Raw genomic sequence first — 27,741 nt, forward strand, 5'->3', positions numbered from 1 at the left:
GAGGCAGAATGTGGGGTTTGAGGTCAGAGAGCCTGGGGTCCTCATGCCCGCTTTCTCTACTAGGTGTGCGGCCTTCAGCTGGCCTTGGGACCACTCACTTCCAGTTTCTTGAATGTGATGTAGAGATAACTTCTGGGCTCTCCTCATATGTGAGAAAGGAAAAGTACACACCTCACATATGCTTTAGCTCACAGAGGTATGACTTGTATAATGCTTAGTAAAGCATAGTTTCTGTTTCTCTTTCCTCAGCTAAAGCATATTTACTAAAAGTTAAGTCATTAAAATAGTGGAAAATCACTTCAGAAATAAACCCAAGGCCCACAACTATCAAACTATCAGAACTTGTGATCGACGGAAGGTAACACTGAATCAGTCTAAAACAGCATATAGAATTGATAACAATACCAGTAAGAAGCAAAATCATCTGACAGTGTAGTTGTTACACTGCCTGGTCATTATTCTGAAAATAGAATATATTATTCTGAAAATGGAAAATAGTCTGGAATATATAGTGCAAAGGTAATATCCTGGGCCCTCCTGGGGTCAACAAGAGTTAGTAATAGGGACTGAGGAGCATGTACTGGAGCTGAGGGAACAGGAAGTTAGGAAAAATCATATCCTTTGTCTGTGCCTCTACAGTGCCTGGCACACAGTTGGTACCAGGACATTCCAGAGTGCGTGTGTGTGTGCACATACCAGCGTCCTCAATCCTGGGTGGCCCTTACACGACCAGTATCCGTGCTGATTTCTGATCTTGGCTTTACAGATACAGGTGGAAACCCGCAAGCAGAGCATCATATGGGAGTTTGAGAAGTACCGGCGATTACTAAAGAAAAAACAGCCACCAGGTCGGCGGCTGGAAGTAGAGGCCGCCGCCGCTCTGGCCAGCCTGGAGCAGGAGGAAGGGGAGACCACGCAGAAACTGGGGGTGAGTCACAACGCACTCATCCAGCAGAGCCGGGTCCTGTGGAGGATGATCGCAGAGCTGGAAGAAAGGTCTCAGAGGCCTGTCCGCTGGATGCTGCAGGTGAGGGGCAGGCTTTCCTGGGAAGTCTGAGCAAGAGCTGAGGGTGGCCTGGGACTGTAGGAGAGGGGGGACCTCGTCTTCAGTGGGACCTGTCAGCACTCAGCCTACCAGATGTGGATTCCGTATACCCGCTGCTAATGCCGGCTGTTCCCCTACCCCTGGTTGGGTGGATGACCTCGTGGCCTCCTAGAGGGACATTGTCTAGGCGGCCCTCACATCATACCCGTCCGTCCCTCTGGCCAGAGAGTTGAGATGGAGCCCGAAGTTGGCCAGTGAAGCCAGGGCTCAGCCTGCCCTGCCTGCCTCCTGTAGGCTTCTCCCCCGCTCCCTCTACACGCCTTCTCTCCAGCTTTGCTCTCTGCCTTCCCCTTCCCTCGGAGAAACTCCCTCCTACAGCTCTGTGTCTGTCTGGTCCCTCCAAGGAATGGGGCATACTCATGTGCTGCATATCTTTTTCTCCTTCTAGGGTATTCAGGAAGTCTTAAACAGGTATGTTTCCATCTCTGGAGCCCCTCGACAGCCCTGTAAGAGAAAGTGGGTCCTGGCCAGAGCCAGAATTGGGGAAGGAACGTAGACCAAGTACCTACAGAAAAGTGGGTGCTGGTCCGTAATCTTCTGCCCCTTCCATTGTATTGGCTAAGGAAGCTTTCAGCATCTTTCTTTTTTCTTCTTTGTGCTTGGCCAAATTCATTTCAAGCATTACCAATAAGAGTTTCAGGTAGAGCTATAAAATGTATGGTTTCAAGTAGATGGCTCAAGGAGGGGAGAAGACTGCAGCTGTCTCCAGCAGCATCGGTGCTCTGAGTCTGCATATGGGCCCTTCTCCTCTGCAGTACACCTCTTCCTCTCCCAATGTCAGATTCACACCTAACCCTTCCCATGGCCTAGGTATGTGAATATTCTCTCTGTGCCACAAGCCGTTCAGCTCAGTCAAATAATCATCACATCTCTGCTCTGCCTGGTATTGCTGGGGAGGGGCACCTCGCTGACCCCGTCCCTGGCCAAGCCCCCTTCCCTGTACTAAGGGAAGGCCCATGTGGCAGAGCCAGGACTTCTGGCCCCAAGGCCTACCCCTCTCTATCAGGAGCAAGTCTTGGAGCCTGCAGAGACCAGAACCAGTCTCGCTGGAGCTGAAGACGGACTGCCGTGTGCTGGGGCTCAGAGAGATCCTGAAGACGTATGCAGGTAATGAACGCTCGGCGGGATTGTGATGAGCGGGGGGCGGGACCCCTCCCGGAGAAATGAAATGGCTCAGTGCCCTCTGGATGCCCATTGCCCACCCGCCACTGAGGAAATCGCTGGCTGTATCTATCGCAGAGACCTCGCCCAGGCCCCCTCGCTCTGTGTCAGGGTACCAACCAGGATCTTTTTCCCTAGCGGATGTGCGGCTGGATCCAGACACTGCTTATTCTCGCCTCATCGTGTCTGAGGACAGAAAATGCGTGCGCTATGGAGACACCAAGCAGAAGCTGCCCGACAATCCTGAGAGATTTTACCGCTACAATATCGTCCTGGGCAGTCAGTGCATCTCCTCGGGTCGGCACTACTGGGAGGTGGAGGTGGGAGACAGGTCTGAATGGGGCCTGGGAGTGTGTAAGGAAAATGTAGACCGGAAGGAGGTGGTCTATTTATCCCCCCACTACGGATTCTGGGTGATCAGGCTGAGGAAGGGCGATGAGTACCGGGCAGGCACCGACGAATACCCACTCCTGTCCTTGCCCGTCCCTCCCCGCCGGGTGGGAGTCTTCCTGGATTACGAGGCTCATGATATCTCCTTCTACAACGTGACTGACAGCGGCTCCCACATTTTCACTTTCCCCCACTATCCCTTCCCTGGGCGCCTCCTGCCCTATTTCAGTCCTTGCTACAGCATCGGAGCCAACAACACCGCTCCCCTGGCCATCTGCTCCCTGGACGGGGACGACTAAGAGAGCCACCATTTTACCCAGAGGCCTTGGAATGTCACCTGGCCCGCAGGGGTCTTGGAGGACCCTGCCCCTGATGAGTGTCCCCTGGAACTGAGCTGAGCCTGGAACCCAGGGATTCCTCTGCCTGACCCAGTGGTGTGTCGCTACCGGGCCAGTCTCCCACTAAACCACTCATGTTAAAAAGCTGAGGCTCGGCAAAAGGAGCATTGCACCCCCGCGGGAAGTATGACAAGGCTTTTGGTGAGGATCACAGCGGCTCTAAGGACCAGGATAGTGCTTTCTGCAGGTCACGCCCCTCTTCCCTGTCCCTGTCAGTGCCATAATTCAGTGAGCGTGATGGATTAGATCCGATCTTCAGGAAACCCATTGGGTCAGGTTTACGGACAAGCCAGAAGAATACTGTCCGTGTCCAGAGCTGGTTGCTGTGCTGATAGCAGCAGGAGGATGCTTCACCTGAGGTGTACTGAGGTGCCTCTGAGCACCCATATTTCACCCCAACTCTCTGACCTCCCAGCTAGAGAAATGCATCACCAATTGCCCAGACCGCCCCAGTGGCCATCTCCTCTCTGAGCACAAGCTGGGCAAGTCACTAATCTCAGACTGTAATGAGAGCTGTGTCCTGGTCCTGCCCTTTTCTCTAAATGTCAGAATCGGAAGACCTGTGCGCCTTGTTTGTATTTTCACTTCATGGATGAAGAGACTGAAATGGCCTTAGTGCAGTCAGTTATTTCTAACAAAGCTGATGGAAAGAAGAGTGTATCGATTATAAAGTATTTCTCACATTCAAATGAAACCAGACTGACAAACTCACTTCTCAGGTCACATGTCTGCATATCATTCATTACATTCAGGTCTGAAACACCCCAATGTTTGAAAGATTTTAAGTGTCCTCAATGGGAAAATGGGTATAGTAACTGCATACTCTCCTACCTCGCAGGATTGTTGTGAAGATCTCAGTTCCATCCCGTACTTTTGTTCCTTTCTCAGGGACAGGGAAGGCAAGCCATGGATTTTGCCTGTGGTGGCAACCTTCCCATCTCACCTTTTTACAGCATCTTTGCAGCACTGCCTTAGCTTCTTAGGGCCTCTCCTGACAGTCCTGTCTTTTAGACCAAAAGATACCCATGCCCTGGCCAACTCCGGGCCACGGTAATATATTGAGCGTCTATTATATGTGTTTGTCTTTGGGTTAGAACAGGGACTGTGACGTTAGGGTAGAGAATGGAAATAATACAAAGACAAATGTAAAACAAATGCACTGAAAGGAAGGCTCACCCACAAGCTCATTGGGCTAAAGTTTGGATCTTGGTTTGTCACCAAGGGAATCTTCATGGTTCTGGTAAATATTCTGCCTTTCTCTTCCCTAAATCTGTGACAGAAGGAATAAAGCAGGAGGGAGGTGTGGGGAGGAAGAATAGGACTAGGCAGAAAAAGCCATATATGATAATGAAAGGGAATTAAGACTGTAGATCTGGGCTATTGGCCCTTCAGAGTGATTGTTGTGTGTGACGAAAATAATTCATTACCAGTCTTAAAAGTGTGATGTGGGAATGATTGTGCTGGAAACAAACTGTAAAGCAAGCATATGAGAACTATGGGTTTTGCCTGTTGTGAGGGGCTACAATATATACATTATGTATTGTCACTGTGATGCTGTGTAACACAACCTCTGATGTAGTCTAAGCTTGAAAGTAGTGACTGTTGAGTTAGGATTGGGCAGCAAAGTAGATACTAGGTTAGGTACAGGCAGAAGCAAAATCATTCCTGTAATAAAGAATAGCCAAAATTGTCTTTCTACCTTAATTGTGTTGTTGTTCACATATGAAGGAGGTGAAACAGGCCAAAGTGGAGAAATAAACTCATTCCTCCCACCATGCTTCCAAGTTGCTCCTTGAGCATTAGCAGTAGAAGGGGAGAACTTGCTATCATCCGCCTGGAGGGAAATGAACTGGTAAGTCACAGACCTGGTATTGGCCAAGGGTTGAACAGACCTACATTAGAGGCACCATATATCTTTGTGTGTGTAGGGGAGCAGGGCAGGGCACGGGGACTCCCTGGGGAAGTGTGTATAGACTTGAGAAATAGATCTTTAGGAAGTGCTTCCAGCTATGTCCATGGAAACTTAACAGAGAGTCTAGGAACTGCATCAGTGTTCTTTTCTGTGGTTTTATAAGGCCAAATCTTGGAAGGTTCCTAAAAGAGAGAATTATTAGGTGATAAATTCATTCAAACCCAGAATGAATTAAGGAGTGGAATGGCATTATTTGTAATGTGCTCTTTGGGTTTTTGTTTTTGTTTTTACATTTATAAGCTGATTTGGGTGCTGTGATTACTTGTTAAAAGAATTAGAAGGTTAAATATATTATGTGTTATCATAATGTCTGATTTTTAAGACCAGGCAAAAAGGTAAAAGGTCTTAAGTGTATGAAAATCCTTTTCTCTAGGGCAGTTGCTTACACTTCCTTTCTAAGAACAAGAACCTTATTTGTCTGCGTCACCATTGTAGCCCAAGTCTAGCATTGTGTGTGTGTGTGTGTGTGTGTGCAGGTCTAAATATTTAAGTGAGGGAACTTTCATTCATATACCTAGAATCAAAACGAAAATAAGATCTTCTTGCCTCATAGGGGCATGAAAGACTGGATGTTATTTAATTACAGTCCTGTTCAGAAACTGATTGGATGGCTAATTACAAAAGTGGTCCTGAAGGGGACAAGGCAGGTAGCCATGTGGAGGGCAGAGTGCCTGCACCGCTCCCTGGAATGCCTAGGGTTGTACCTCCAACTTGGTGTGATAATTCACTACAAGGCAGGGGTGAACTTTGCCCATCCTTGTTTTGCTGGCAAAGAAACCAAGGGGTGCAATGCCTGAGTCTTGAGGGGAAAGGCTATTCAAAGGGTAAAATGCTTGGGTCCTGCGAAAGGTGGATACAGCGGGCAAACCTTGGGGTAGCAACTCCCCACAGGAAATCCAATCTTTCTTTTTTCCAAGCAGGATTGGCTGTAATCTCAAGAATCCTAACACAGAGTCTACTGTTGCTCCCAGGCTCTAGTTAAATGAGCACACGTTGCTTCACGTGCTGGGCAGGGGTCGTATCTGAATATATTGGGAGACGCGCAGGTTTTTCTGTTTGGGGCAGCCATGGCAGAGAACCAGTCCATTTTGGGAAGTATGAAGTTCAATATTTGAGTACCAACGGTGAGTCTCAGCTAGTTTCAGTGAGTACTGGCGTGAATGAAACACAAAGCTGGCAGGGCAGGCTTCTGATTGAAATGCCGAAAAGAAATTGCTGTTTTGAATGCAGGCTGGACTATCCCTTTGTCACTTTCCATCAGATGCTATAATGCATCTAATAACTCGTTGATTAAATGGGCATAGCCAAATCATTGGGTTGCTTGTAGAGAAAGAATAGTGTGACTAAATGGAAATCTTATCAAATACGCTTAACCATCTCACGATCTTGATTTGGTTTTATGTTATGGGGTTGCAAGGGAAGGAGAGTCTCTTTTTTCTACTCTTTGGGAACTCAATGCATTGTTATCTGATTTTGAGAGGTTGATTCCTACTTCTCTGATATTCAGAAATAGAATACATTCTAGGTAGGTAAATATCAATATTAGCAAAGAGTATGGATGCTAAGTTGTTAAGCATGAGATCCCTCTGGAACAGTTACTACATGAATGCTGATCTACGCAGGAATACAGTTTCAATAGTGCCTAGGGCTACCCTTTAAAATTATGGAATTAGAAATTTACTGGGTATATTTTTAAAGTATATACAGTGATTCAGGTATTGTTTTATGTGCTTTCCATTCATTATTTTATCTTCAATATCCTCTATGAATTAGTGTCGTTTCCTCATCAGTAGAAAGGAGATATTAAGACTCAAATACAATAACTTGCTGTCAACACTTACTGGGAAATTATCTTAAGATTTTCAAATATACCAGGGTCAAATATATGTACCTCTTACATATAAAATCTCTTTCTTTTAACATACACTGATTATTCAGTTTAAGACTTTCTGAAAGGGGAAAAATAAAAACAAAAGCCAATGAATTATCTGATGACCTGGAAAGAGTGGTGATATTTCAACTTCATTATTATTATTGTTCTCTATTAACTTTTTATCCCAGAGCATACCTCCTTAGAGATGTCCAAAAGAAGAAAGACCTGTGTTATATTTGATCCCTCTATTTTGTATCTTACAGTTTAGTTACACAGGCAGGACTAAGAAGCAAAGAGATAGATGTCAAAACCAAACTCACGTTGCTTTAGCTTCTGTTGCTTAGAAACAAAAAGCTGGTGATTAGTATACTGATTACAACTAGCTTAACAATAGTGGGGATATTAAAAGGCTATAGAGGTATATCTTACAGAACTTAATAACAGGGGTGTACCTAGGTGTTCAAAATGAATTGGAACCAGAGACTCAGTTTCTTCATCCCATTTTGCTAATCTGTTTCTCTTGCTGTGGAACAGATTTCTCTTTCCAAGTTCGTGTGTTGGAAAATGGCCACCATCAGTGACCCCAAGTTTGTATCTCCTCAGATAAACTGGGATCCATTTTGACTGGAGACAGACTCTGGTCCAGGTGTGAGCACATGACCCAAGTTGAGTGGATTCATCAATGGGCCAGAGGTCAGGGTCACATATATTAACAGTTGCTTCCGTATAATAACATAAAGAGATGAACAGTTGTGAGAAAATCAGTCAGGTATAGGGGTACCTAACAGTTGGTTTCTTCTGCAGAGGGACTGGTAGGATACTAAGTTGGAAGTGTAGGTCAGGAAGGGAAAACCCCAAATCTGTATTCTCTTCCCAAACTTACCTCTGATTCAGATACTAGTTAATTGAAACCATAAAACCATTGTCAGAAAATTATTTCTTTTATATCCTTGCTAAAAATTGAAAAGTTAGGCAAAGTTACCCTTTACAGCTTCATCTTAGAACTTCTGTGGTACCAGGTGAACCAAAGCAGCTCCACAGACCTCTCAGGCATCTTTGAACTTGGCTGGAATGCTCAAGGTCTGAACAGACTTTGTGTTCATGAACCCAGGTTGGAGTGGTTAAAGAGGCAGTGCGTCAGCAAGCTCCATGTTCGCTCCCTTATTTGTTTGGTTCTCAGGGCATAGATGATGGGGTTTGAGGTTGGTGGGATGATCAGGTACAAGTCAGCTACCAGCACCTGGATGTGCAAAGGCACTGTGTCCTTCCCTAGCCAGGCCACATAGATGGATGCCATCCCAGGTAGGTAGTACAGAGCCATAACCCCGACATGGGAGCCGCATGTGCTTAATGCTTTCAACTGAGCATTCTTTGCGGAGAGACCAAATACTGCCTGAAGAATCAAGTTATAGGAGGCAGCGATAAAGGCCACATCAGAACCCACAGTAATGGAGGTTCTGTGGGTTTTCACAGTAATGGAACCAATCAAGCTGTAGAGACAACTGGGCATGGGGTGGGCATATGCCAACTTGGCCACAGCTATGTGCTCACAGTAGGAATGGAGAACCACATTGGAGCCACAGAAAGCAGATGACTCACCATCCAACTCAATGGAGTCATGAATATGATAGCTCTGATGGTGATGATCACACTCATTCCCAGTATCACTTGACGTGTGAGAATTCTCTTGTAGGGGCTTACAGATGGCCACACAGCAAAAAGCCATGGCCAGTAGCAGCCCTGTCTCCACAGCTGTGGCTGCATGGACAAAATACATCTGAGTGAAACAAGCATTAAAGCTGATGAAGCTGTCTCCTAAGGAGAAAATGCTCACCATCTTGGGCGCTACCAAGGAGGCCATAACAATGTCCACAGCAGCCAGAATATCCAGGGAGCAGTACATGGGCTCTTGTAGGGTGGAATCCATCCAAATTACAGTCACTATGAGGGTGTTTTCTAACAGGGCTATGGTATACACGATGTTCAGTGAGGTAACCAGCCAAAGATGTGAAGATTGCAAACCTGGAATACCCACCAGGACGAGGTGGCAGGGGGTTCCATTGTATGGTTGTAGGGTGGCCCCAGCATCACAGATGAGACTGCTTTCCTGTTAATATATAAAATGATGTAAAAGGATGCAATCCTGTAAGACTTGTTCCCAGCTATGGTGTTAGGAGAGCCTGATGGTATTCTTAACTCAGTGGACCACAGGATTAAGGAAGTGACATCTGACAAAGTTTTCCTGCTCCACCTTCCATCCTCCTCAGTACTGTGCCTTACTAACTTCTGTTCATCGTTCAAATATCATGAGTTACGTCCTTCAGGAAGCCTTCTCTGCCTCCTGCCCCATCCCATGCGGAAACTAAATTAGGTACCTTCAGAGCTTTTATGGACTCTCATCCATGCTGACCTCTGAGGGACCTAAATTGACAATTCCAATACTCTACCTGTGACTTTATTGTATTCAATCATATGTGTCTTGTTCATGGCCTTATACCTTATACCAACTGTGTGCACCCATAGCTGTGGTGCACAAGTCCATTAAAAGAAGATATATGTACTCATTATAGCAAACAGTTGAATGAATGAATGAGAAAACAAAGGAAAGAGTTTTTCTGTTATTTTTGTATGTTCAGTTCCTAATATTTAATAATTGTTGAATGAAACTTTGTGAGATTGAACATGTCACATTGTGCATCTTCTCCTTCCTCAGTCTCTCACTTCCCTAATATTGCATCTCTCAAGGCCTCCGGCTAGTGGGTCACCACACCAATTGTGTGACTATGTTGACTTTACGATAGTCATATATAGCCCAAGAACTGTTTCCCAGGTGTCCAGGCAATCTTAAATGAAGAGTGCTTATTTGCCAAGCCTGGAGACTAGCATGCTATTAATTATCACCCCGTCCCTCCCCTCAGTCAGGAGTTTTTTAAGGCTAAGAACTTTCCATATCCTTGGACACTGCCTTCACTTGACCCTTCTTGGATTTCTCATCAGGCCTGGCTCCTCCCTAAAAAATTGAGTAGATCAGATTGATGGAGTACTGGCCACAGAATCCCATCAGCTACAGTAGCATTTTCTCTTTTAACCAAGGATGAGACAAAAATTTACCTGGTTCTCAATGCTAATCAAGTGACATACATTTGCCCCTTCCATTTACCCCCTGGAGAGCCTACCACTAATTGACGCCACACCCAGGTACCAAAGCAGCCTTGATGAGAGTCCTCAGAAGTTTTCTAAAAAGGCAAATTTCTGGGATATGATTACAATCTGTGGTCTTTATTGAAACAAACAAAAAAAAACCCTAAACAGAAGAAATGCCTTATAACGGAACAGACTGAATAAACTAACGAGCTCCCCCCCACTCACCTCTGATCCAAGATCTTCCTCTCTGCATCTCTGCCCTGTATAAAATCACCTTTCTTCTGAGGGCAGTCTCAGCCGGTGCCTGCCCATCCCTCCTCTCTCTAGCCCTCGCAAGTTGTAACTAGTCATACCTTTCATTCTCTTGAGAGATTTTTTCCCCCTCATTCCTTTTTCTTCTCAATTAGCACTGCTAAAGGTTTACATATCTTATTAGTGCTTTCAAATGACTGGACAGTTTGGTTGGTCTTTTTTTTTTCCTTTTTCACTCTTCAGTCTATTGCTACTAAAAATTTTCTTGCTAAGACCAACAATGATCTCCATCAATAACATGTTGCCAATCCAGCGCTTTCTTTTCATTCTTTATTTTACTTGACCTATCCCAAACATTTAACATTACTACTTGGTCTCTCATTTTTTTTGGTTAAATTTTTTTAAACATCTTTATTGGAGTATAATTGCTTTACAATGGTGTATTAGTTTCTGCCATATCACAAAGTGAAGCAGCTATACGTATACATATAACCCCATATCCCCTTCTTCTTGTGTCTCCCTCCCACCCTCCCTATCCCACCCATCTATGTGGTCACGAAGCACAGAGCTGATCTCCCTGTACTATACGGCTGCTTCCCACTAGCTATGCATTTTATATATGGTAGTGTATATACGTCCATGCCACTCTCTCACTTCCTTGCAGCTTACCCTTCCCCCTTCCCGTGTCCTCAAGTCAACTCTCTACGTCTGCGTCTTTATTCCTGTCCTGCCCCTAGGTTCTTCAGAACCTTTTTCTTTTTTAATATATTCCATATATATGTGTTAGCATACAGTATTTGTTTTTCTCTGTCTCACTTCACTCTGTATGACAGACTCTAGGTCCATCCATCTCACTACAAATAACTCAATTTCGTTTCTTTTTATGGCTCAGTAATATTCCATTGTATATATGTGCCACATCTTTTTTTTCTTTTAACAACTTTATTGGTGTATAATTGCTTTACAATGGTGTGTTACTTTCTGTTTTATGATAAAGTGAATCACTTATACATATACATCTGTTCCCATATCTCTTCCCTCTTGCGTCTCCCTCCCTCAAACCCTCCCTATCCCACCCCTCTAGGCGGTCACAAACCACCGAGCTGATCTCCCTGTGCTATGCGGCTGCTTCCCACTAGCTATCTATTTTACGTTTGGTAATGTATATATGTCCATGCCACTCTCTCACTTTGTCACAGCTTACCCTTCCCCCTCCCCATATCCTCAAGTCCATTCTCTAGTAGGTCTGTGTCTTTATTCCCATCTTGCCCCTAGATTCTCCATGACCATTTTTTTTTCTTAGATTCCATATATATGTGTTAGCATACAGTATTTGTTTTTCTCTCTCTGACTTACTTCACTCTGTATGACAGACTCTAGGTCCATCCATCTCACTACAAATAATTCAATTTCCTTTCTTTTTATGGCTGAGTAATATTCCATTGTATATATGTGCCACATCTTCTTTATCCATTCATCCGATGATGGACACTTAAGTTGCTTACATGTCCTGGCTATTGTAAATAGAGCTGCAATGAACATTGTGATACATTACTCTTTTTTGAATTATGATTTTCTCCATGTATATGCCCAGTAGTGGGATTGCTGAGTCGTATGGTAGTTCTAGTTTTAGTTTTCTAAGGAACCTCCATACTGTTCTCCATAGTGGCTGTATCAATTTACATTCCCACCAACAGTGCAAGAGGGTTCCCTTTTCTCCACACTCTCTCCAGCATTTATTGTTTCTAGATTTTTTGATGATGGCCATTGTGACCGGTGTGTGGTGATACCTCATTGTGGTTTTGATTTGCATTTCTCTAATGATTAGTGATGTTGAGCATCCTTTCATGTGTTTGTTGGCAGTCTGTATATCTTCTTTGGAGAAATGCCTATTTAGGTCTTCTGCCCATTTTTGGATTAGGTTGTTTGTTATTTTAATATTGAGCTGCATGAGCTGTTTATATATTTTGGAGCTTAATCCTTTGTCCATTGATTCATTTGCAAATATTTTCTCCCATTCTGAGGGTTGTCTTTTGGTCTTGTTTACGGTTTCCTTTGCTGTGCAAAAGCTTATAAGTGTCATTAGGTCCCACTTGTTTATTTTTGTTTTTATTTCCATTACTCTAGGAGGTGGATCAAAAAAGATCTTGCTGTGATTTATGTCAAAGAGTGTTCTTCCTATGTTTTCCTCTAAGAGTTTGATAGTGTCCGGTCTTACATTTAGGTCTCTAATCCATTTTGAGTTTATTTTTGTGTATGGTGTTAGGGAGTGTTCTAATTTCATTCTTTTACATGTACCTGTCCAGTTTTCCCAGCACCACTTATTGAAGAGACTGTCCTTTCTCCATTGTATATCCTTGCGTCCTGTGTCATAGATTAATTGACCATATGTGCGTGGGTTTATCTCTTGGCTTTCTATCCTGTTCCATTGACCTATATTTCTGTTTTTGTGCCAGTACCATACTGTCTTGACTACTGTAGCTTTGTAGCATAGTCTGAGGTCCAGGCAGCCTGATTCCACCAGCTCTGTTTTTCTTTCTCAAGATTGCTTTGGTTATTCAGTGTCTTTTCTGTTTCCATACAAATTGTGAAATTTCTTGTTCTAGTTCTGTGAAAAATGCCCTTCATTGGTAGTTTGATAGGGATTGCACTGAAACTGTAGATTGCTTTGTGTAGTATAGTCATTTTCACAATGTTGATTCTTCCAATCCAAGAACATGGTATATCTCTCCATCTGTTGGTATCATCTTTAATTTCTTTCATCACTGTCTTATAGTTTTCTGCATACAGGTCTTTTGTCTCCTTAGGTAGGTTTATTTCTAGATATTTTATTCTTTTTGTTGCAGTGGTAAATGGGAGTGTTTCCTTAATTTCTCTTTCAGATTTTTTATCATTAGTGTATAGGAATGCCAGAGATTTCTGTGTATTAATTTTGTATCCTGCTACTTTACCAAATTCATTGATTAGCTCTACTAGTTTTCTGGTAGCATCTTTAAGATTCTCTATGAATAGTATCATGTCATCTGCAAACAGTGACAGTTTACTTCTTCCTTTCCAAGTTGGATTCCTTTTGTTTCTTTTTCTTCTCTGATTGCTGTGGCTAAAACTTCCAAAACTATGTTGAATAATAGTGGTGAGAGTGGGCAGCCTTGTCTTTTTCCTGATCTCAGTGGAAATGGTTTCAGTTTTTCACCATTGAGGATGATGTTGGCTGTGGGTTTGTCATACATGGCCTTTATTATGTTGAGGTAAGTTCCCTCTATGCCTACTTTCTGGAGGGTTTTTGTCATAAATCAGTGACGAATTTTGTCGAAAGCTTTTTCTGCATCTATTGAGATGATCATATACTTTTTCTCCTTTGATTTGTTACTATGGTTTATCACATTGATTGATTTGCGTATATTGAAGAATCCTTGCATTCCTGGGAAAAACCCCACTTGATCATGGTGTATGATCCTTTTATTGTGCTGTTGGATTCTGTTTGCTAGTATTTTGATGAAGATTTATTTTTGTAAATTTTATTTATTTATTTATTTACTTATGGCTGCATTGGGTCTTCGTTGCTGCACATGGCTTTCTCTTGTTGCGGTGAGCAGGGGCTACTCTTCGTTGCGGTGTTGGGCTTCTGATTGCAGTCGCTTCTCTTATTGTGGAGCATGGGCTCTAGGTGCACGGGCTTCAGTAGCTGTGGCACGTGAGCTCAGTAGTTGTGGCTTGCGGGCTCTAGAGCACAGGCTCAGTAGTTGTGGCGCATGGGCTTAGTTGCTCCACAGCATGTGGGATCTTCCTGGACAAGGGCTTGAACCCATGTTCCCTGCCTTGGCAGGTGGATTCTCAACCACTGTGCCACCAGGGAAGTCCCTTTGTTGAGGATTTTTGCATCTATGTTCAACAGTGATATTGGCCTGTAGTTTTCTTCCTTTGTGACATCTTTGTGTGGTTTTGGTGTCAGGCTGACGGTGGCCTTGTAGAATGAGTTTGGGTGTGTTCCTCCCTCTACTATATTTTGGAAGAGTTTGAGAAAGATAGGTGTTAGATCTTCTCTAAATGTTTGATAGAATTTGCCTGTGAATCCATCTGATCATGGGCTTTTGTTTGTTGGAAGATTTTTAATCACAGTTTCAACTTCAGTGCTTGTGATTGGTCTGTTTATATTTTCTATTTCTTCCTGGTTCAGTCTCTGTAGGTTGTGCTTTTCTAAGAAAATGTTCATTTCTTCCAGGTTGTCCATTTTATTGGCATATAGTTGCTTGTAGTAATCTCTCATGATCCTTTGTATTTCTTTAGTGTCAGTTGTTACTTCTCCTTTTTCATTTCTAATTCAACTGATTTGAGTTTTCTTCCCTTTTTTCTTGATAAGTCTGCCTAATGGCTTATCCATTTTGTTTATGGCTTATCTGTTTTGTTTATCTTCTGAAAGAACCAGCTTTTAGTTTTATTGATCTTTGTTATCATTTCCTTCAATTCTTTTTCATTTATTTCTGATCTGATCTTTATGATTTCTTTCCTTCTGCTAACTTTGGGGGTTTTTTGTTCTTTTTTCTCTAATTGTTTTAGGTATAAGGTTAGTTTGTTTATTTGAGTTGTTTCTTGAGGTAGGATTGTATTGCTATAAACTTCTCTCTTAGAACTGCTTTTGCTGCATCCCATAGGTTTTGGGTCATCATGTTTTCATTGTCATTTGTTTCTAGGTATATTTTGATTTCCTCCTTGATATCTTCAGTGATCTCTTAGTTATTTAGTAGTGTATTGTTTAGCCTCCATGTGTTTTTATTTTTTACAGTTTTTTTTCCTGTAGTTGATATCTAGTCTCATAGTGTTGTGGTTGGAAAAGATACTTGATACAATTTCAATTTTCTTACATTTACGAAAGCTTTATTTGTGGCCCAAGATATGATCTATCCTGGAGAATGGTCCATGAGCACTTGAAAAGAAAGTGTATTCTGTTGTTTTTGGATGGAATGTCCTATAAATATTAACTAAGTCCATCTTGTTTAATGTGTTATTTAAAGCTTGTGTTTCCTTATTTATTTTCATTTTGGATGATCTGTCATTGGTGAAAGTGGGGTGTTAAAGTCCCCTACTATTATTGTATTACTGTCAATTTCCCCTTTTACAGCTGTTAGAATTTCCCTTATGTATTGAGGTGCTCCTATGTTGGGTGCATAAATATTTACAATTGTTATATCTTCTTCTTAGATTGATACCTTGATCATTATGTAGTGTCCTTCTTTGTCTCTTGTAATGGTGTTTATTTTAAAGTATTTTGTCTGACATGAGAATTGCTACTCCAGTTTTCTTTTGATTTCCTTTTGCATGGAATATCTTTTCCCATCCCCTCACTTTCAGTCTGTATGTGTCCCTAGGTCTGAAGTGGGTCTCTTGTGGACAGCATATATACGGGTCTTGTTTTTGTATCCATTCAGCCAGTCTGTGTCTTTTGGTTGGACATTTAATCCATTTACATTTAAGGTAATTATCAATATGTATGTTCCTATTACCATTTTCTTAATTGTTTTGGGTTTGTTATTGTAGGTCTTGTTCTTCCCCTGTGTTTCCTGCCTAGAGAAGTTCATTTAGCATTTGTTGTAAAGCTGGTTTTGTGGTGCTGAATTCTTTTAGCTTTTGCTTGTCTGTAAAGGTTTTAATTTCTGAATGAGATCCTTGCTAGTTAGAGTAATCTTCATTGTAGGTTTTTCCCTTACATCACTTTAAATGTATCCTGCCACACCCTTCTGGCTTGCAATTTCTGCTGAAAGATCAGCTGTTCACCTTATGGGAATTCCCTTGTTTGTTATTTGTGCATTTTCCCTTGCTGCTTTTAATATTGGTTCTTTGTATTTAATTTCTGATAGTTTGATTAATATGTATCTTGGCATGTTTCTCCTTGGATTTATCCTGTATGGGACTCTCTGAGCTTCCTGGATTTGATTGACTATTTCCTTTCCCATATTAGGGAAGTTTTTGACTATAATCTCTTCAAATATTTTCTCAGTCCCTTTCTCTTTCTCTTCCTCTCTGACCCCTATAATTCGAATGTTGGTGAGTTTAATATTGTCCCAGAGGTCTCTGAGACTGTCCTCAGTTGTTTTCATTCTTTTTTCTTTATTCTGCTTTGCAGTAGTTATTTCCACTATTTTATCTTCCAGGTCACTTATCCGTTCTTCTGCCTTTGTTATTCTGCTATTGACTCCTTCTAGAGAATTTTTAATTTCATTTATTGTATTGTTCATCATTGTTTGTTTGCTCTTTAGTTCTTCTAGATCTTTGTTAAATGTTCCTTGTATTTTCTCCATTCTATTTCCAAGATTTTGGATCATCTTAGTATCATTACTCTGAATTCTTTTTCAGGTAGACTGCCTATTTCCTGTTCATTTGTTTGGTCTCTTGGGCTTTTACCTTGCTCCTTCATCTGCTGCATATTTCTCTGTCTTCTCATTTTGCTTAACTTACTCTGTTTGGGGTCTCATTTTTGCAGGCTGCAAGTTCTTAGTTCCCGTTGTTTTTGGTGTCTGCCCCCATTGGGTAAGGTTAGTTCCATGGGTTGTGTAGGCTTCCTGGTGGAGGGGACTGGTGCATGTGTTCTGATGGATGAGGCTGGATCTTGTCTTTCTGGTGGGCAGGACTGCTTCCAGTGGTGTGTTTGGGAGTGTCTGTGACCTTATTATGATTTTAGGCAGCCTCTCTGCTAATGGGTGGGGCTGTGTTCCTGTCTTGGTAGTTGTTTGGCATGGGGTGTCCAGCACTGTAGCTTGGTGGTCATTTAGTGGAGCTGGGACTTTGTGTTGAGATTGAGATCTCTGGGAGAGCTCTCACCGATTGATATTATGAGGGGCTGCAAGGTCTCTGGTGGACCAATGTCCTGAACTTGGCTCTCCCACTTCAGAGGCTCAGATCTGACACCCAACTGGATCACCAAGACCCTGTCAGCCACACAGCCAGGTACTTGGGGAGTTTCTTGCCTTTTGGGAAGTCTGAGGTCTTCTCCCAGTGTTCAGTAGGTGTTCTGTAGTTGTTCCACATGTAGATGTATTTTTCATGTATTTGTGGGGATGAAGGTGATCCCCATATCTTACTCATTCAGCATCTTGAAGCTTATTTTTTGGTTAACTTTTTGATTGAAGTATAACATATCAGTATATACTGTGTAAAATGCACAGAAGGTGTATAGTTGATAAAGTTTTATAAAGTGAGCACATGAACACACCCTCATGGCCACTATCCAGATCAAGATACAAGCACAATTGCTCCCTGGTTGTTAAGGTGTACTGTTCTTCAGAAAGCTCTGTCCAAACTCTCCTTAGACATTTCCAGCCTAGAGCCTGCCTCTGCCTTCAACTCTGCAGAGACATTCACATGAAGACCTGGAGAGCCAATCACTAAACAAAAGCTTAGACAAGTCACTTAACTAAATCATAGGATATGTGAGGAATTTTTTATTCCTATTTAAAGGGTGGGAAATACACAATTCAAATTAAGATTGTCTTAAAGGTAAAAGCAGTAATGCATAATTCATTCAAATGAAGCCTTTGTGTTTATGATAACCCTATGCCTCCACTCTACAACCAAAAGCACATACCCCCAATCAGCCCTACTGCCCAGTTTCTATTCTCATAACTCCCCCTGGTCCCTGAAAACTGTCTCTCTGTTATCCGAAGATGATACATACCCCTTCCTCTCACAGCTTTGAACCAAAGTATCATGTGTTCCCTGTTCCTTTCCTTTCCCCAATTGTCCCATCACTTCCAGAATGTGATCCTAATATCAGCAGTACTCACAAGACCTGACCAGCCCTTTTTAGTGGGGTTAAGGACTTAGATCCTCCTTTCTAGGGTGACCTTGCCTTTGAGACTTCATCACTCCCAACACCCAGTCCCCAACTCAGTTACCCACCACTCTGGAGTTTTCTGTATTTGACTTCCTCTGGTAGTCCACATTTCTTTCACTCAAAAGAAGGGGGATTTATACAGGAACCTTCAGGAGGAGCAGGAAGAGTGACACAAGATCAAATGTGAACAACGTAGAGTCATGGTGAGGAGTATCGTCATTTTCAAAGACTTCCCATGGGGAGCCCTCTTCCCCTATAGATTCTCTATCACCCTGCTTTTTCCCTGGACCCTCCAGCTTCCCTTGGCCTCTGCCCAGTGACCAAACACTGTAACTCCTCCAGAGACTGATTTTTTGTTTGTACTCTACCCCCTGGAGTGTTCCAAATGGCAGGAACAGGAAGGTGCTTAGTGGATGAAAAGTCTTTGTTTCTTCAAGTCCTCAGGGGATACCTAAGAGTTAGAAGAATATAGCACGCATTCTGAAAAGAAAACAAGAGGCCCAAGATTAGTTAGATTTGTGAAACCCTGTTATATGCCAAGCACCCTGCTAAACACTTTTCAAAGATGATCTCATTCAATTTTCACAGTCCTTTGAGGTAAGCTACCATTATCACGTCTACATTTTACAGATGAAATTGAGGTGCATAGAAGGTCACAAAGATAGTAAACCAGTCATGGTTCAGATTCTAGCACTCATATTTCATTTCACTTTGTTGTCACACTGATAGTATACTTAATCTCCAAAGTCTGCTTCTCTGTTCATTTCCTCCATTCCACCTGGAAACTCATATAGGGCTTCTCCTAGCAGTGTGTTATAAAGTCTTATTTGAACAGAGAATGGAAATAGAGTGTAAGGGAGGCCAAGGAAGATAAGCTTTTCAAACTGGGGGTAGAGCATGGACCTCAGCACAAAGATATGAAAAGGCAAAATATTCTCCAAACAGAAGATAAACCAGAGAAGGTAGAATGCAGGGTACTTGAAAGAGAATGCAAATAAATGAGGCTAGAGAGGTGCATGGGCCATATTTTAGAGGTCCTGACTTCTGCCTGGGTATCACCATGGGGCAGGAATAAAGCTGAGAGAAAGAAGCCAACATGTGCAAGATATAAAGGTTTTTTAGTGGCAAAAGATATAGAGAGGGCTTCCGTGGTGGCACAGTGGTTGAGAGTCCGCCTGCCGATGCAGGGGACAGGGGTTCGTGCCCCGGTGCGGGAAGATCCCACATGCCACGGAGTGGCTGGGCCCGTGAGCCATGGCCACTGAGCCTGCACGTCCGGAGCCTCTGCTCCGCAACGGGAGTGGCCACAACAGTGAGGGGCCCGCGTACCGCAAAAAAAAAAGATATAGAGATATATGGAAATATGAAAAATCAGGAGACAATGCTGCATGCTCCCAGTTCCCTGATTCCTCAGCAGAGACATAGTTATTAGTGATGTGAATGGTGAGAGGCATTCTGCTGCCTTTTGAAGGGGCAACGAGCTGCTTCATGCCTTCCTCAGCCAATATATTTCTAATGACTGGGAGGTAGTCTAGGTTCAATGTACTATGCTTAGCCTCCATTAGAAGGTCCATTCTTCAAGCCTGAAAGAGAACTAGTCCCCAAAACTGCTGTACTGTGCTCTGCCTCAAGGTAGATAAGGAGACATTCAGAAATAAACCAAAGATCTATCCTTAGGAGCATGCCATCCAAGTTTATTAACTTATTTACATTAGTTGATGCAGAACCTCAGTTCCCAAGACCCCTGCCCAAAATATTACTGAGATTTCTCAGGAGTTACCTGTAGTAGGTATCTGATATTCATACCCATTTGTAATCCCCTCCTCCCCTTGAGCGTGGACTCAACTTAGTGACTTGCTTCTAATGAGTAGAAAGCTGCAAAAGTGACGGGATTTCACTTTGGAGAGTAAGTTACCAACAGACTGTGACTTCCAACTTGCTCACTCTGTTTTGCTGTGTTTCTCACTCTTTCTGAGGTAAGCCAGCTGCCATGTTATGAGCTGCCCTGTGGAGATATCCAAATGGCAAGGAAATTATATCTCTGAGTGAGCCTGGAAGTGCATCTTCTGAGGCTTGCCACCAGCCATGTGAATGACCTGGGAAGCAAATCCTCCTCCAAGTGAATCTTCAGATGACTAAGTTCTGGTCAACACCTTCATTGCAACCTGTAAGGCAGTCTGAGCCAGAGGCACCTAATTAAGCCACATCCATATTTCTGACCACCCCTCCCCCATCAGAAACTGTGAGATAATAAATGTTGCTGTCTAAGCTGCTGAATTCGGGCTAATTTGTTACACAGGAAATATAACTAATACAGTAGATAACCACATAGCTATAGTTTCACATTTACTACAAGAGGAAAGTTAATGCCACCACCACTGGCCATTTTTGCTCTTGAGGGCAGTTAATTGATCATGACTATCCTGGACTTCTGGGTCCCAAAATTGCATGATAATGTGTGGGGAAGATGACTTTTCCTGCTGTTAATGATCTGATAGTTCTGTTCCACTAAAAACTGAGAGGCAGATCTCAAGGCAGTTTGCTTGTGAGATGGTATGTCTGAGTTTATTTGCAAACCTCTGTGCCTGGGACCCTGGAGGAACAGACAGGGGCCAGATGCAATTAACCTCCTTCAGGCTCTCTACCTAAATTACCTCTCACATTCAACATACCTGGCTTCTGTTCCTCTTAGGAGATATTATCTGTCTAGATGATCTTCAGTGCCACTCTGCAGGCAACAACCAGACTACTTTTGGAATATTTGATCATTTAAATCTTCGACTCAGGATCTGCTTCTGAGAAAACACAGTCTAAGGAAGTGGATGCTCTTGCCTTATTCCTGATCTTCATGGTAATGGTTTACTCTTTCTCCCTTAAGTAAGATGCATTTAGGAATGAAGTACACATATCAATTACAATCGGTTCTTATTCGAGTGCTTTATGAACAGTAAGTGGCAAGAGTCTTTTTACCGTCTCTGGAAAGAAGCCTGTTGTGCTGTGTTTTCCTTTTATCGATTAATGTGGTGATTTAAATTAAAGGATTTCCCATAATGGAACCACACTTATTTTCATTGAATAATCCCACTTGGTCATGGTGGATTACTTTCATAATGTGGTTGGATTTGTTTGCTGATATTTTAATTAGTATTTTTGTATCAATACTTATGAGGAAGTTCATCCCTAGTTTTCCTTTTCTGCACAGTCTGTCTCAGGTTCAGCCATCGATGTAACTCTTCCTATGTAGAGGAAAAATGGATGTCTTTGTTCTTTTCTTGCAAATCTCTGTTTTGTTTTCTGACTCTCCTGTGAAATCATCTGAACCTATTGTGTTTTCAGAGTAGTTCTTACGTTTATTTCTTCAGTGCAAATTTGTACTTTCTACCTCTACTGAGGTCAATTTTGACCAAAGGTATTGCATTCTATTTTACTGTATTGTACTGTATTATACTGTACCAATTTCACACAGGTTTTCCAACTTATTTGCATAGAATTGTGTAATCTCTAATCATTTTTTATTTTATCAGTTTCAGTGATTACTTCTTCTTGTTCTTTTTATTTTCTCATACTTTAATGAAGTATAGTTGATTTACAGTGTTGTGTTAGTTTCAGGTGTGCAGCAAAGCAGTTCAGTTATATACATATTTACATTCTTTTTCAGATTCTTTTTCATTATAGGTTTTTACAAGATATTGAATATACTTCCTTATATTATACAGTAGGTCCTTGTTATTTATCTATTTTATATATAGTAGTGTGTATCTGTTAACCCCAAACTCCTAATTTATCCCTCCGCACCCCTGTCCCCTTTGGTAACTGTAAGTTTGTATGTCTTTGTAAATTAGTTCATTTGTATCATATTTTATATTCCATATATAAGTGATATCATATGGTATTTGTTTTTATCTTTCTGACTTACTTGATTTACTGTGATAATCTCTATGTCCACCCATGTTGCTACAATGGCAATATTTCATTATTTTTATGGCTGAGTAATATTCCATTGTATATATATATATCACATCTTCTTTATCCATTCATCTGTCAATGACACTTAGGTTGCTTCTATGTTTTAGCTATTGTAAATAGTGCTGATATGAACATTGGGGTACTTGTATCTTTTCAAAACAGACTTTTCTCCGGATATATGACCAGGAGTGGGATTGCTGGATCATATGGCAACTCTATTTTTGGTTTTTGAAGGAACCTCTATGCTATTTTCCATAGTGGCTATATCAATTTACATTCCCACCAACAGTGCAGGAGGGTTCCTTTTTCTCCAACCCTCTCCAGCATTTATTATTTGTAGACTTTTTGATAATGGCAATTCTGACCAGTGTGAGGTGATACCTCATTGTAGTTTTGATTTGCATTTCTCTAATAATTAGCAGTGTTGAAAATCTTTTCATGTGCCTGTTGGCCATCTGTATATCTTCTTTGCAAAAATGTCTATTTAGGTCTTCTTCCCATTTTTGATTGGGTTGTTGTTGTTTTTTTGATATTGAGCTGTAAGAGCTGTTTGTATATTTTGCAAATTAACCCCTTGTCAGTCTCATTGTTTGCAAATATTTTCTGCCAGTCTGTAGGTTTTCTTTTCATTTTGTTTGTGGTTTCCTTTGCTATGCAAATCCTTTAAGTTTAATTAGGTTCCATTTTTTATTTTTGCTTTTATATCCATTACTCTAGGAAATGGATCCATAAAAAGTGTGGCTGTGATTTTATGTCAAAGACTGTTCTGCCTATGTTTTCCTCTAGGAGTTTTATAGTATCTAGGCTTACATTTAGGTCTTTAATCCACTTTGAGTTTATTTTTGTTTATGCTGTTAGAGAATGTTCTAATTTCATTCTTTTATATGTAGCTGTCCAGTTTTCCCATCACCACTTATTGAAGAGACTGTCTTTTCTCCATTGTATATTCTTGTCTCCTTTGTTGTAGATTAATTGCCCATTTAAGTATGGGTTTATTCTTGGGCTCTCAATTTTGTTCTATGATCTATGTTTTGTGCCAGTACCATAATCTTTTGATTACTGTAGCTTTGTAGTATAGTCTGAAGTCATGGAGCCTGATTCCTCCAGCTTAGTTTTTCTTTCTCAAGATTGTTTTGGCTATCTGGGATCTTTTGTTTCCCTACAAAGTTAAATTATTTTGTTCTAGTTATGTGAAAAATACCATTGGTAATTTGATAGGGATTGCATTGGATCTGTAATTGCCTTGGGTAGTATGGTCATTTTAATAATATTGTTTCTTCCAATCCAAGAACATGATATATCTTTCCATCTGTTTATGTCATCTTCAGTTTCTTTCAGCAGCATTTTATGGTTTTTGGAGTACAGGTCTTTTGCCTTCTCTGATAGGTTTATTCCTAGATATTTTATTCTTTTTGATGTGATGGTAAATGGGATTGTTTTCTTAATTTCTCTTTCTGATATTTGGATGTTAGTGTATAGAAGTGCAACTGATTTCTGTATATTGATTTTGTATCCTATAACATTACCAAATTCATTGATGAGCTCTAATAGTTTTTTGGTGGTGTCTTTATGATTTTCTATGTATAGCATCATGTCATCTGCAAACAGTGACAGTTTTACTTCTTTCCAATTTGGATTCCCTTTATTTTCTTTTCTTCTCTGATTGCTGTGGCTAGGACTTCCAAAACTATGTTGAATAAAAGTGGTGAGAGTGAACACTCTTGTCTTGTTCCAGTTTTTAGAAGGAATGCTTTCAGCTTTTCACCACTGTGTATGGTGTTAGCTGTGGGTGTCATATATGGCCTTTATTATGTTGAGGTACATTACCTCTATGCCCACTTTCTGGAGAGTTTTTATCATAAATGGATGTTGAATTTTATCAAAAGCTTTTTCTGTATCTATTGAGATGATCATTGGTTTTTATCTTTCAATTTGTTAATGTGGTGTATCACATTGATTGATTTGTGGATACTGAAAAACCCCTTCATCCCTGGGATAAATCCCACTTGATCATAGTGTATAATCCTTTTAAAGTATTGTTGGACTCAGTTTGCTAGTATTTTGTCAAGGATTTTTTCTTCTGTGTTCATCACTGGTATTGGTCTGTAATTTTCTTTTTTTGTGTGTGTGATATCTTTTTTTTTTTTTGTGGTACGCAGGCCTCTCACTGTTGTGGCCTCTCCCATTGTGGAGCACAGGCTCCAGATGTGCAGGCTCAGTGGCCATGGCTCATGGGCCCAGCTGCTCCACAGCATGTGGGATCTTCCCGGACTGGGGCACGAACCTGTGTCCCCTGCATCAGCAGGCAGACTCTCAACCACTGTGCCACCAGGGAAGCCCAGTGTGTGTGATATCTTTGTCTGGTTTTGGTGTCAGAGTGATGCTGGCCACATAGAATGAGTTTCAAAGTGTTCCTTCCTCTGCAATTTTTGGGAATAGTGTGAGAAGGATAGGTGTTAACTCTTCTTTGAATGTTTGGTATAATTCACCTGTGAAGCTATCTGTTCCTGGACTTGGGTTTGTTGGAAGGTTTTAAATTCCTGATTCAATTTCAGTACTGGTAATTTATCTGTTCATGCTTTCTATTTCTTCCTGAGTCAGTCTTGGGAGATTGTACCATTCTAAGAATTTGTCCATTTCTTCTAGGTTGTCATTTTACTGGCATATAGTTACTTGTAGTAGTTTCTTATGATCCTTTGTATTTCTGTAGTGTTGGCTTAACTTCTTTTTCATTTCTGATTTTATTGGTTTGGGACCTCTCCCTTTTTTCCTTGATGCATCTAGCTAAAGGGCTATCAATTTTGTTTATCTTTTCAAAGAACCAACTTTTAGTTTTGTCGATCTTTTTTTTTTTTTTTGTCTTCATTTCATTTATTTCTGCTCTGGTTGTTATGATTTCTTTCCTTCTACTAACATTGGGTTTTGTTTGTTCTTTTTCTAGTTGCTTTAGGTGTAAGGTTAGGTTGTTTATTTGAGATTTTTCTTGTTTCTAGATGTAAGTTTGTTATCACCATAAACTTCCCTTTTAGAACTGCTTTTGCTGCATCCCATAGGTTTTGGATGGTTGTTTGTTCATCTTCATTTGTCTCTAGGTATTTTTAAATTTCGTCTTTGATTTCTTCAGTGATCCATTGGTTGTTTTGTACCATATTGTTTAGCCTCCATGTGTTTGTGTTTTTTGTAATTTTTTTCTTGTAGTTGATTTCTAGTCTCATAGTGTTGTGGTCAAAAAGGTGCTTGAAAAAAAAAACGTGCTTGATATTATTTCAGTTTTCTTAAATTTACTGAGGCTTTATGGTCTAGCATGTGATCTATCCTGGAGAATGCTCCATGTACACTTGAAAAGAATATGTATTCTGCTTTTGGATGGAATGATGTGTATGTATGTATATATATATATATATAATATACATACATAAAATCAATTAAGTGCATTTGGTGTAATGTGTTGTTTAAGGCCTGTGTTTCCATGCTGATTTTCTGTCTGGATGATCTCTCCATTGGTGTAAATGGGGTGTTAAAATCCCCCACTATTATTGTGTTACTTTCAATTTCTCCTTTTATGTCCATTAATATTTGCTTTATATATTGAGCTGCTCCTATGTTGGGTGCATATATATTTACAATTGTTATAACTTCTTCTTGGATTGATCACTTGATCATTATGTAGTGTCCTTCTTTGTCTCTTGAAACAGTCTCTATTTTAAAGTCTATTTTGTCTGATATATGTATTGCTACTTTGGTAGTTTTGGTTTTGATATATGTATTGCCACTTTGCTTTTTTTGGTTTCCATTTGCATGCATTACCTTTTCCCATCCCCTCACTTTAGTGTGTATGTGTCCCTAGATCTGAAGTGAGTCTCTTTAGGCAACATATATACAGGTCTTGTTTTTGTATCCATTCAGCCAGTCTATGTCTTTTGGTTTGAGCATTTAGTATGTTTACATTTAAGGTAATTATCAATATGTATGTTCTTATTGCCATTTTGTTGTTTTGTATTTGTTTGTAATAGGTCTTTTTTTCCCCTTTCTTCTTTTGTTCTCTTGTGATTTGAAGACTATCTTTAGTGTTATGTTTGGATTCCTTTTTATTTTTTGTGTGTAGATCTATTATAGATTTTTGGTTTGTTGTTACCATCAAGTTATTATATTGTAGTATACGCACACACACACACACACACACACACACACACACATAATGTGATCGTCTGAAGTTGCTGATCTCTTAATTTCAAATGCATTTTAAAAACCCTGCATTTGTATTCTCCTACCTTCACAATTATTATTTTTGATATCATATTTTACATCTAATTCTTTTGTGTATCCCTTAGTTGCTTGTTGTACATGTAGAAAAGTTTACTATTGGGTGGGCCAAAAGATTCATTCGTTTTTTTCTGTAAGATGGCTCTAGTAGGACTTAGTTGTCTTTAACTTCATTTGAAACAATTTTGTTAGATTGTACGTGACAGCTGTCATATCAGTGTGCATTTGAAACAAACTTGTCAGGCTTCCCTAGTGGTGCCGTGGTTAAGTATCCGCCTGCCAGTGCAGAGGACACGGGTTCGAGCCTTGGTCCGGGAAGATTCCACATGCCACGGAGCAACTAAACCCGTGCGCCACAACTACTGAGCCTGTGCTCTAGAGCCCAGAAGCCACAACTGCTGAAGCCCGCGTGCCTACAGCCCATGCTCCACAATAAGAGAAGCCACCGCAATGAGAAGGCTGCGCACCGATACGAAGAGTAGCCCCCACTCGCCGCAAGTAGAGAAAGCCCGCACAGCAACGAAGACCCAATGCAGCCAAAAATAAATAAATTAATTAAATAAATCTGTATTAAGAAAAAGACATCAGGGCTTCCCTGGTGGTGCAGTGGTTGAGAGTCCGCCTGCCGATGCAGGGAACGCGGGTTCATGCCCCGGACCGGGAAGATCCCACATGCCACGGAGCGGCTGGACCCGTGGGCCATGGCCTCTGAGCCTGTGTGTCCGGAGCCTATGCTTCGCAACGGGAGAGGCCACAACAATGAGAGGCCCGCATACCGCAAAAAAAAAAAAAAAAAAAAAAAAAAGACATCAAAATTGGTGAATTTTTGTGTAGCTATTTTAATATTGATGATGGAAGGAAAAAAGCAACATTTTCAGCATATTATGCTTTATTAGTTCAAGAAAGGTACTAATGCAACTGAAACGCAAAAAAAGATTTGTGCAGTGTATGGAGAAGGTGCTGTGACTGATTGAACATGTCAAAAGTGGTTTGCGAAGTTTTGTTCTGGAGATTTCTCACTAGACGATGCTCCATGTTGGGTAGCCCAGTTGAAGTGGATAGCAATCAAATTGAAACAATAATTGAGAACAGTCAACGTTATACCACATGGGAGATAGCCGACATACTCAAAATATCCAAAGCAAGTGCTGAAAATCATTTGCACCAGCTTGGTTATGTTCATTGCTTTGATGTTTGGGTTCCACATAAGTTAAGTGAAAAAACCGTCTTGACCATATTTCCGCATGTGATTCTCTAATGAAACATAAGGAAAATGTTCCGTTTTTAAAACAAATTGTGACAGTGATGAAAAGTGGATACTGTACAACAATGTGGAATGGAAGAGATCATGAGGCAAGTGAAATGAACCACCACCAACCACACCAAAGT

General features: G+C 41.1%; 2 protein-coding genes across 15 annotated transcripts in view; one reads left to right on the forward strand and one right to left on the reverse strand.

Moving 5' to 3' along the window:
- Nucleotides 1-27,741, forward strand: part of TRIM68 (tripartite motif containing 68) — a 167,987-nt gene that overhangs the window by 4,887 nt on the left and 135,359 nt on the right. For 11 of the 14 annotated variants that reach the window (XM_079930813.1, XM_079930818.1, XM_079930820.1 and 8 more), the window contains exons 4-7: nucleotides 767-1,027; nucleotides 1,494-1,516; nucleotides 2,112-2,212; nucleotides 2,405-4,906. In XM_079930813.1, coding sequence (XP_079786939.1) covers nucleotides 767-1,027; nucleotides 1,494-1,516; nucleotides 2,112-2,212; nucleotides 2,405-2,955 — 936 coding nt within the window. In that variant the 3' untranslated portion in view covers nucleotides 2,956-4,906. Of the gene's footprint in view, nucleotides 1-766; nucleotides 1,028-1,493; nucleotides 1,517-2,111; nucleotides 2,213-2,404; nucleotides 5,010-27,741 lie in introns of those variants that run through there. The other 3 variants (XM_079930819.1, XM_079930812.1, XM_079930811.1) reach the window with 3 other exon arrangements.
- Nucleotides 5,622-9,392, reverse strand: LOC307191102 (olfactory receptor 52I2-like). The gene is given in 4 exon segments (XM_079930825.1): nucleotides 5,622-8,486; nucleotides 8,489-8,592; nucleotides 8,594-8,942; nucleotides 8,945-9,392. Coding segments are annotated over 4 exon segments (984 nt in total). The 5' UTR covers nucleotides 8,988-9,392; the 3' UTR covers nucleotides 5,622-7,998.

This window comes from Stenella coeruleoalba (assembly GCF_951394435.1).
Source record: "Stenella coeruleoalba genome assembly, chromosome: 8".
Taxonomy (NCBI): domain Eukaryota; kingdom Metazoa; phylum Chordata; class Mammalia; order Artiodactyla; family Delphinidae; genus Stenella; species Stenella coeruleoalba.